Source organism: Notothenia coriiceps, unplaced genomic scaffold (genome assembly GCF_000735185.1).
Source record: "Notothenia coriiceps isolate Sejong01 unplaced genomic scaffold, NC01 NC01_scaffold00037246, whole genome shotgun sequence".
In the NCBI taxonomy this organism is placed as follows: Eukaryota; Metazoa; Chordata; class Actinopteri; order Perciformes; family Nototheniidae; genus Notothenia; species Notothenia coriiceps.
The window spans coordinates 7174194-7186079 of NW_011369947.1; the positions used below are offsets into that span (position 1 = coordinate 7174194).

Here is an 11886-nt window from a genome sequence, read left to right on the forward strand (position 1 = left end):
GTGTGCCTTGGCAGTATTCATCTGTTAGCAGGTGTAGCATTCTGTCAGATAAATGTCACATTGAAGGAATGTTTTGGATTAAACTCTTCTGTCCTGTGCAGGAGGTGCAGACACAGACTGTGTCCCTGTGGTCCTACATTAACAGGTAAATACTCCTCACCCGGACAAAATTGATCATGTGAGGAGCCATTCTGACTGTTTAAATAGGCCCTATTGGGGTTTCTTTCCTGTAGTGTGTTCTATAGGTTTGTGTGCATGTACTCCCCCCACCCCACCCTGCCTGAAACGCCTCCATTGGACTCCTTTGTTTACTTCAGTAACATAGTCACATCGCTACAGTATGTAACCAGTGGTGGCAAAAGTATTCAGATCCTTTTTTGGGGGGGGTAAAAGTACCAATACCACACTGTAAACATTCTCAATTTCAAGTACAGTTCTGCATCAAGACTAGTACTTAAGTAGAAGTATTTAAGTACTATTCGAAAAATGTACTTTAAGTATTAGGAGTGAATGTACACGCGTAATAATCAGACTTCTATTGCCTAGCGCTTCAACACATGTATGAGGTGAGGTAGGCTAAGAGGAGGGACATGTCCGACACATCTCTAAACTGTTGATCAGAGCAGACTGGGCTCTGGTTTCAGACAGAGGGTGAAAAGAGGTGCTGCAGCACAGGCAGTATGAGTTAAATAAAGAGCTTTTTGAACACTAAAGCATGGAGAGATGTCACAGTAGAGACACTAAACACTAAATGATCAGAATATGTCCTCTTCTCTGTCGTCCCCTCACAGCCAGTTTGAGGACTTCACCAACCCTTTCTACGTAGACTACGAGCACCATGTTCTGTATCCGCTGGTGTCCTCCAGACATCTGGAGCTGTGGACCGCATACTACGCCCGCTGGAACCCCCGCATGAGACCCCAGGTACACCAACTCTGTGGGGCTGATGGGATTAAAGCACTGATGGAGATGTTTGGACTCATCATAAGCTATGACAAGTACTATTAGGACCACAGATACTTTTTCGTAAAACCAAAACCTTTTTTCTCTTTATATCATCCTTATCATAAAGTTATCATAGAAATATCTTTACTTTTATTTTATGCTTTTTAATTATACAATTACACCTGTGGTCATATTATACCTTTAAATCTAAATAACCTGTACTCGTAATAATATAATTTTTTTTTCATGTAAATCTTTATTTTGACAGATGATATTGACTTTTTATTCCAGAATGATTCAAGCTTGATTTATATATTAAGTTTTTATCTGGTAATATTATATTTACCTCATTATGTTGTAATAATGAGAAAAATATTGTAAAATGACTTAACTCTGTGTGTGTTGCAGGTGCCGGTGCACCAGACGCTGAAGGAGCTGCTGCTGCTGAGGGGGGAGCTGCAGAGGAGGGTGGATGAGCTGCAGAGAGACGCTACCTCCCACTCCCTGACCTCCTCCTCCGAACACTCCCCCGCACACAGCACGCCACTGCACAGCGCTGTCTGACACACACACACACACACACACAGATAAAGCATGTTTTTGCCCAATTAGCACATGTTTACAATTTTATATTAACATTCCTAAATACATTTCTACAAACAACCCTGATACAACACCTGTGTTTATTATTTATATTATTTAAATGTATCAAGTATTCAGAAAGACCAGCTTCCCCTGCACTGTGGGAACCTTATCACCCACTTCACTGGTGTTTGTGTTTTTGTATGAAGAATTGCTTCTATATTTCTCAGGGCTCAGGAAGTCACATGACTGCCAGTGACTTTTCACACACACTCCTCTCCCTTTACTATGTCAGTGACTGACTGATTAGAATCATTGGTGTGAGCTATGCTAAGCAGAAATAATATGAAAATAATGTTTTTTGGCCAATCAGAGAAGAGGAGAATCACAATGAACCCCACCCCACAGTAAGGACACTGCCTTACTGTGCATGATTTCCTATATTTGTTTTTTTAAATGATTGTTTTATTTGAATTTTTTTTTACTTTCCCTCATCCCCCAAACCACTTTGTCATTTACTGTAAATAATTTCTAGCCAGTGTTTCTCACAAACGAACCGAACCACAGGTGTGTGTGCAGCTGCTCCCAAAGTTTCTGATTGTGAATTTAATCGACTTTAAAGCGACACGATCGTAGGACAGTGTTTTTATAAAGATGAGAAAATTTTAAATATTGAAAATGCCAAGATATTTTTTATTACAGTTCAGAATTGATAATTAAGTTAAATATGATCAAATGTGTGAGATACAAAATACAGATTTTAAGATTAGAGTTTGTGATTCAATTTTAGGTACATTATTTAAGAACAATTGATGACTAAATTCAGTTGTCTAGAAATCTGGTGTAAAAAATCCTATTTATCCCTCAAGTGAAATGTGCTTTATGAAAGATGTATAATGCAGATATCACTGTGAACTAACATGTTCAAGCTTTAAAGTACCTAGTGTACAGTTACAGCAGTTCTGCCAATAATGAACACAATTAATGATCAGCTCTCAACAAAAAAAAGACTGCTGATCACCTTGCCTTTATTTCAAGAGGACACTTCAATTGACAAACAAATCAATGCATTTAAAGAAGACAACTGGATTGAGAACAGTATTACTGAAGTTATTATCCACTGTTAAAGAACAGGGCCCACACTTGATAGAAATGAGCAAGAATCAGGTTCACCACCTCTGACCTGTTTGGTGTTGTTACAGTTTGAAAGATGTCCCTTTTATTCTAATGCGATTTGACTTATACATTTCACTGTGTACGTGTGGCATGCAATTGTACAAATCCTTTTTTATGTAAATTATGTGATGGATTATGAGAAGTTAAACCTCTTAATGAGCCATAATCACTTCTGACATTCCATTTAAAAACAAACAAATCAAAACTCCAGACTCATTCTTTTCTTTTTAAACATTTTATTTTATTGGTTCATATTAGTAAAAAGTTTCCGTAACATATTGCCAGAGACTTATCGTAGTGGAATAAGAGAAAAAGCAGAGTTCACTATTACACTTCAAGCAATGAAGACTGTCCAACATTCAGTTGTCAGGAAGACACAGAGTTCAACACTCGTACGCTCCACCTTACTGTGGTTACAGTATGTAGAGAAAAGCATGCATTTAGTGTATATGAGAGCAGTATGCTGAAGATGTGTTTGTGTTGTATGTTACAGAGGGCCATGCAAAGCCAGCCCTCAGATATCAAATAATGAAAAGCTGTGCTGGGATTTTCTTTGTTTTCTCAAACTGGGACGTGAGGTGGTTGTATTTGGGCGGGCTTTGCATGGCCCGGTGACAGGCACTAGAGTGTACTGCAGGAAGAGGACTCAGGATCTGCATTGTATCAGGACAGACGTGCCTATCTAAACACTCCACAAAGCGAGCTAACTGTAATCCAGGCTTAATTAGTACAATCACTTAAGGAGGCAGTTTTGCATAATTCAAATTGTGTTGCTACGATAACCACATTTATAGATTACGCCTATTGATTTGATATGGCAACGATTTAGAGCTGCATTATGGGATAATACAATTTGGTTATTTATCTAGGGGTAACTAGCAGGGGGCAGCTACAGTGTTTGCAAAGAGAGGTCCTGATTGTATAGTAGTCTGAGAAAATGACCCTACTTTATATAAGATTTATTACCTTAGTAAAACGTTTTCTGATAAGTTTATTCTCTCAATTAATTGTTCCAAATCTTCTTCAATACAGCATGATGTTAGATCTGTATATTGTTATTTTAGCACACTTTGTTATACAGATCCCTAATCCTTTTCAGAGAACACTCCTGGTAACCGATTCCAAACAGCAGTATGGCACATGTTCGAGGATAATTGCTTTAGCTGAATCTTAAAGCAGTATCAACATCCACAGTGGCAATAAAAACTGAGTCATTCGCACATCGTGTTTCAAAGTGAGCATGGCCATTATACGATACCCTTCAATCTAATCAATCACGTTTTATCTTACCGTAAAACCAATTCAAATTAGCGTTACATAAGATCCAAGCCCAGATTCAATTATTTTCTTTCAGGCTTATTCCAAAAACCTTTTTTCATTCAACCCCAATACATAAAGGCAATTTCAATCTCAATCAATGCTGAATCTTTGGTGAATTTGTATTTTTGCTACAGGCCAAAGGTTTTTGCTATATCACAAAAGACATTCAGTAAACAGAAAGGTTTGTCATTTTGCGTTTGCTTTGTGTGAGGTTCAGCTGCCAGAGCTGGACCAAACACTCAGGCCTCTCAGTCCTCTGGGTGCTGCTACCGGACGGTCACTCCAGGTAACCACCCAAAGGAGCTGAAGGCTCTGGGTGTTCCTCTAGCTCAGGTAACAGCTACGGAGGTGTTGGATGAATACTGTGGCGCGTCCCTGTGAGACTGCAGGGTATAAGGCAAAGAGAGGAGCACCATTTGAATTACAGCTGGCAAGGCATGACTCTTGCAAGGTGAAAACATGAGTTTAGGTTTGTTACACCAACCCAGTGATACTCAAATTACGGCCGATAGGGTGGCCCGCCAACCATTCACAAGGGGATATTAAAAAAAGAATTAAAATACACTAATGGCGCTTGTTTACCAAAAAAAGTGCCTCAAACCTCCAAATTGATGTCAAGTCCAAGCACTGAAAACTGTTGAGTCTAAATGGCAATCCTAGCGCATGTCTTAAAAAAACTCTACCACCCCTGTCCTAACCTCAACCGTCCAAGATCAATGCCTTACCTAGACCATCTTGCTACCAATTCGACCTGAGCAAGGTTCAGTTATAAACTGGCCCCTGACCTCCTGTTATTTTGCCAAAGTGGCCCCCATGCAAAGCAAGTTTAGTATCACTGCTCCCAACACTCTTAGTCCATAAACACTTCGTTCCAAAAGCAACTCCAAACCGTGTAAGGTTGCATTTTAGCGGTGTTTTGGACTTCTACAGTAGGAGCAACACAAAGGAACTGTGGGTAGAGGTGTCTTATTTTCCAAGGCAACATTGAGAAGACCAGGGTGTGGCATGTAGGACTGCGCTGCACCCTGTCAAATATCGAACACACCAACGCTTTTTACAGCTCAAACAACACATACTGCCACAGCAAACATCCTTCATGCATTCACCTCTGTAGATACAGATCTATCAGACACTACTCAGGTCATTACCAATCCAACGCCACGTTCATGTCACGCTTTTTTCTACTAGTTTTTTGGGCGTTAACAACTTAACATTGGCTATCTGGTTTGTTTTTAAAAAAGGTGAATTAATTGGTTCTAGGGTACAAAAGACCAACTACTCAATCGCCACCAAGGAACCAATGCGCATTTCAAGAGGCGTGCATGGTTCCAAGCACTAGCTGGATGTGTGGAGATTTGCAATAAGAAGGTAAAGGAAGTTGTAAATCTTCAATTCATCTGTGACATGAACGCAGCATTTTCACCTCCGCCAATGGGGTACTTATTTTGGTTCCGTTTGTTCGACACCGGAATTACAAGAAAACTACCAATCCAATCATGAACCCGTTACAATTTGGAGCAGATCCGAAATCATGGGGTGGATACACAATTATTTTTCCCTTTCATAGGGAAAGGGTCTTGGCGGAGTTCTTGGATCTCCTAGTGCATTCTAGTTCACTGTTTAAATATGGAGATATTTAAAGCCCACTAAATAGGGTTCAATCATTCTCACCAGAGATCCTTAGCAGTGCTATAAAACGACCGACAGACTAAATATCAGACAGTTTAGAAAACAGTGAATGGTTTCAGATGCAGCCCTCGTTCTCGCTCAGGAACTTAAGAGACCTCTTCAGGCGAACAACAAAGCATTGGCAGTACAGAACAAGGAAGCGTTAACTATCTACAAAAATGTTAGGCTAAGTTATTAGGAAAGTTGGGTACAAAGTGTAAAAAGAGCAGGCAAAGAGTGTAAACACACGCATACACTAAAGAGTAAAATATGGAGCATAAATATGCTCTTACAGACTAATAGTACAAACACAGAACTGCTCACAGTAATATGTACAACCATCACAACTTTCCAAAAACACTCCTTATGACGCTATTCAATAATCTAAAGCTAACTACTGCTGCTGACTCCATCTACACGGCTAAAGCAGACTTCTATATTTTTTATGCATATCCTCTTAACCAGTATTGTCTTTGTGCCAACTTCTTCAATCTCTTCTCATGCCAACCGAACCCAGTCATTGGCTATTGGGACACATCGGACAACTTTCACAAATACCTCACTTTCCCACTCTTGTAAAATCTTGTTCCATTGTGGCCATTTTGAAGTCTACCAAAGGCTTCTGTTTGCTTAAAAAAAGGGTTTGCCCAATTATCTAACAGTGCACGCCCATATTCAGACAGTGAATTCAGAGAGCCAGTGGCTGTCAATCATGCCAACCGAACCCAGTCATTGGCTATTGGGACTCAAGCTATAACAGCAGCATTCCTATTGGCCTTCCATTGGGCGCTCAGAACGGGTATGTCTTTACACTTCTGTTTAAAGAATACTAAGGCAATAATTGTAATCGCAATAAAGTGGGAAAAGTTTAGACAATTCTTAAGACTTTTAACACATTTTATATTAATTCAATAATATAATCATGGATTTCTTTATATATAGAATAATATCTCATAACCTTTTGGTGCAGATTATTACCTTTGAATTGGTATATGATAAGGGTATCTAGTTATTGTTGATATTTGTCGAAATCTATTTATGATTGGGCAATAGTTTTTTGGTCTATCAAAAGAGTTTTGTAATAATGTGATGCCACTTTTATACATTCACCGTCCCTGTAGATTTATCATTAATTTAATTTTAAAATGGCCACAATGGGAAAAAGATCAAATGAGTTATTCTGCACACACTGGCACCGCATTGCTAACACAATAAAACACAGTAGGCTACCAACATTATTATCTTCTGAATATAGCAGTTAATCTTGAACAAAAATCACATGTGCCTTTCCACAAGCCTCGCCACATCCTGAACAAAGTGCCAAGGTTATTTATTTTCCTTTTCAAATATCTTCCCCCTAAAGAAAAGAACACGCTGTGCATTTTGAAGCTCTAACTGCAGGGGAACTGATTAAGCTAGCATCGTTTTTTATGCTACATGCTACAAGTCTGGTGAATTTCCTGAACTTTAATCCCACTTTTGATAACAAATCTAATCCCACCGCTCAATTTTTTTTAGCTCATCACAATCATTTCACCATCACTAATTTGGAAAACTAAGCCAGGCTCCCTTCTTTAGGCAGTCATTAAAAGCTACTTGAAAAAAAACGGAATATATTTACACTATAAAAAGTCACAGGTTGTAAGTAGACGGAAATGTTAGGACACCTTTTTTTCCCACTGCAAAAAGATCAAAATCTGAATAAGGCAACTTTGTACATCAGGATAGACAACATGAGGAGAAAGTAGGCTACATGTAGCAACTAATGATGTCACTGCCACATGATGTAAACAGTAGCTACCTGCAGTCAGTTCTATTTCAGTTCTATGAGGTACGTCCCACTAATGGACTTCATTCACTTATAGTGGAGCTCTTGGGAAACTTCAATTAATCATGATATTAAATATAACATTATTATCTCAGAGGATCACCTCATAATGATAATATAGCAAACTGATAATGTAATAAATTAAATAAAAAAATTCACATGTTGTAGGATTAAGAGATTAACATTGGTATTTCATGATAAAACTTGAGTTGTATGAGATTTGCCCCTAGAGTGCCATGTTATTTTTCTATGAGGTAACACTTGCTACTGTTGACTACCTTATCACATTTCACAAGTGATTACATAATCAGTTGCTACGAGGCTTTGAATTTTGGGGAATATTGGTCAAATGGTCTTCATTCACTCTCAGAAACAGTGTGTCTCAAAGCGCTCCCTCGTTCACTCCGGAAACTAGCGGTGGATCACTGACAAATCATTGTCCCAATCAATCAATAAAGTAATCCAGTTCCCTACGCAGTTACTGACTTCCTGCAAACTCAAAGAGGCTCGACACACACCCCAGAGGAGCTTCTTTCCCCATAGTGTAAAAAGATGAACCGCTCTTTAAATTTGTTTTAAGTACATGCTGAAGGCCGGATAACTTGAAACCAACATTGTTAGTGGTGTTCAAACAGCACAATAAATTACTATTTACAGATACATTTGGCAAGATTTGTTACACTTTTGGCCATGTTTTACAGCAGAGAAATAAAAAAAATCTGTTCACATTCAGCTAAAAAGGTCTACAAATCCCAACGTTTATAGCACAGAGCTGCAGGGCAACAAGGACATGCTCCACAACAGTCTATTCTGTAGCATGACTGTGTGTGTGTGTGTGTGTGTATGTGTGTTGGGAGGGGTGTTAGGTGGGGGATGTTTGGACAAATAGCGCATGTAGGTGGTTGACCTTTGTGTGTGTGTGTTCTAGGTTGTGTGTGTCTAAGTGTGTTACACAGCGTTCTCTTCAGTGGGAGGTTCAGCACTGGCAGGCTCCAGGAGAGTCTGTTGGACTGTAAAAACACACATTAGTGGCCTTAATATAATAAAGAGATATTATATTAGACGGTGTATATGTCATAACCTGTGGGTTTCATCTTAACACATTTTTTTAATGTATTGTTAATTTTTATAGTTTTATTATTCTCAAGGTCTTGCAAAAAGATGAGAATGCAATAGTCACAAATAATTCCTTAATAAAACCTTTTACATTTCGAGCCAAATATACATATCTATGGGTTAAAACAATAATATCCCTACCATGTTAATGCCTAATTTGGATGATGTTAATTTCAGTGTTGATGGAGCAGCTACAATGTTAGCATTAGCTTAGCCCTGATCAATCCAAACTCCATTCCGAAAACAAGCGTTTTAAGTTTAGTTGTCGTCTTGCGGACAGATCTGACAAAGCAATGATGGGACAAAGAGACAAAGTAAAAACAAAAAAAGGGTTGTAGCTACATGGCAGGTGCCGACATGTTGTTAGAGGAACTTGCTGTGTAATGTACTGCAGTTGAGTAGCTAGTTAGGATGCTAGCTAGCAGCCTGTAAACTCACATTAGCAGTGCACTTTTTTCCCTGATAAATGTTTGTTTTCTGGCTCGTTTTAGTGGGAAAACTAAGGTGGAGACCAGCCAGGGCTATCTTTGAACTTTGTTAATCTTATTTTGTAATAAATATAAATATAAATCACTATGGTGTAATAACTGGCATCAAAAACGATTTTGTTCCGTGGGCTTTTGTTTTTTTTACACTGTGTTTTGCCTACTGGCTGTCCTGCAATTCAGGTTAATGAGCCATAGTTTTGCTGTTTTTTTCAAAAGAAAAAAAAAAATATATATTACTATATACCTAATACATAATATATATATATATATATATATATATATATGAAAGAGTGTATGGTAAGTGTGAATATAGTGTAGCACTATGTTCTTACCTTGTGGTTCTGTAGCCACCACAGCCTCAGGGTTCTCAGCCTTCACCATGTCAGTATTCAGGCTCTCTGTCACAACACAACAACACCATTAGTTAGCTTCTTCACTTCACTTCATTAGTGAGATATTAGCATGCTAACATTAACTTTGTCAGTTGGTTAAGCTAGCTACAATCCACAGTAACACCTGACAGGGATAGGGATATTTACACGGTATCAGTTATGTACCGTAATTTTCGGACTATAAACCGCGCCTTTTTCCCCATTTTTCGACGCTGCGGTTTATATAACGGTGCGGCTAATCTATGGATTTTTACAGCTAACGGCCAACACCTTTAACTCTATGGGCTCTATGGCCGGTCCGCGGACCCCCACCTTTAAGCGGCGGGTTCCAGCACGAAAAGCTGGAGGCCGGAAAAGAGTGAGACAGGTAGCGCGCAAAAGTAAAAGTGGAACCGAGAGTGGTATGCCGCTGCTGCGGCTTATATTCAGGTGCGCTTTATAGTCCGAAAATTACGGTATATTGGTTAAGCTTCACATGAAGCCCTTTCCTTGGCTTTGCTTGTTTAACAAAACAGTATATTGTGCGGGTCCTAAAACCAAAACAATGAGCTAAAAAGGGCCATTGAGCTATTAGTGTAGTCAAACATTGTGAAACTGGAAATGTTGAATAGTTTATTTTAGAAATAGTAGGGTCCTCAGCACATAGAAACTGCCGGATGCTAACCTTTATAATTATGTTGGGCAATTAGCGCAATTAGCACAATTAGCGTATACAAGAATTAATTAGCTTTATAGCCTATGCAGACAATAGCTCCAGGTGAGCTGATTTTGAGGAAATTGGGTCCATTTTTAAGTTTTAGAGGACACTGGATAGCTGTCCTCTAAACGACAGATAGCTTATACCTTTTTGAATAGGCTTGCTTCAACTCAGTTAAATTTGTACGATATTTGACCGCAATTATTTTAACAATGCAGAACATTTAAATGTACAGGCCAATACACTCACAATAGGACTCTATGAGCTGGCAAATAGACTATAAGGGGAACTTCACCTTTTACATTACACTTTAAACAGTATTATGAGAACATTGATTAAAACAGGTTTAAGTTGTAATGGTACAAACTGATTCCCTCGATAACTAATTGGAAAAAAAGCTAAAAAAATTACACACAAACGAAATAACTCATCTTTTAACATCTGGTGAGAAACAATGCAGATATTTGTATCCACTGATCATGTGACTAGGCCAGCAGCAGTTGTAACACTGGTGAGGTCACTCCCCTGAGGGACTCCACTAATGAGTTTACTGTAAAAGCCTTACGTTGTATGCCGAAGCACAGCTTCTTCTTCTGGTAGGAGATGTAGCTGGTGATTGCTCCCACCAGTGCCATAGCAACCGCGCTAACAATCCCTGCGATGGTGCCCACTTCTGCTGTGGTCTCTGCAAACGCCCACACAGACATTAACACCAACAGACAGTAGAGATGCATTTATGAATAAACACTAGAAGCAGAGAGAACGCACCATTGTTGTCTTCACGGGGGTTGATCTGATCGTCACCACGTCCACCTGTGAAAACACAGCACACAGAAGGGTTAATTTTCTTAGCTACGGAGCTTTACATGGATTTGTTATACATTTGCAGACATTACCTTTGCCTCCATCAGGTTTGTAGGTATCATCTTTACCAACCTCTGCCAGATCATTGTCAGAAATTCCACCTGAAAATAAGTATTTATATTAAATCACTAAATGATAAACTGTCACTGTAAAAGGAAGCTGCATGAAGGCACAGCAAACTCAAAATGTCAAATGTGCACAAAGCTTGATTTATAATTAATTTGCTTTTAAAGGGATATTTCGGATGTTTTTGTAGTGGGGTAAGGATGTCTGTTTCTTTATGCCACCTGCCATCTATTTTAATAGAATCCCATACAAACCCCACTTCAAAACAACCAACTACCTCTTTACATTGTTTTGCTGTATATGATGCAGAAGCTGATGTCATTCCTTGTGTAATGATACTACGTCAGGTGGTGCTCTTTTGTATACTCTTCCATTTGGACATGACAAGAGTCTAAATTGATTCTAATTGATCATATAGAATAGATTAAACAGCAGTTTTCTGCACCTTTCTTTAGTTTTTGTCAATAAATATTCTGGATGTATTACGCTGATATTTATATTAATATTTTAAAGTTTAATTCCAATACAAATAATAAAATATAAATTCAATAACAAATATTTAGAAATGTAAGCAGACATTTGTCTTCATAATAGCCAATTCGTAGATAAATACTGGGTATAAATAAGCATTTTTTAAGTCGACCGCCAGCATAGCTTATTGTATGAGTGAACTAATATTATTATTAGGGCCTATTGTTATTGGAGGAATTCTTATTAGGGCCCGAGCACGGAGCGCTAGGACCC

At 38.6% G+C, this 11886-nt stretch overlaps 1 protein-coding gene across 1 annotated transcript in view; it reads left to right on the forward strand.

Moving 5' to 3' along the window:
- The window catches only part of LOC104966346 (myotubularin-related protein 1-like), a 23609-nt gene extending 15970 nt beyond the window's left edge, over positions 1-7639 (forward strand). Inside the window, exons 14-16 of the mRNA XM_010795534.1 lie at positions 15-145; positions 792-924; positions 1354-7639. Coding sequence (XP_010793836.1) covers positions 15-145; positions 792-924; positions 1354-1509 — 420 coding nt within the window. The 3' untranslated portion in view covers positions 1510-7639. The remainder of the gene's footprint in view (positions 1-14; positions 146-791; positions 925-1353) is intronic.
- The last annotated feature ends 4247 nt before the right edge of the window (positions 7640-11886 follow it).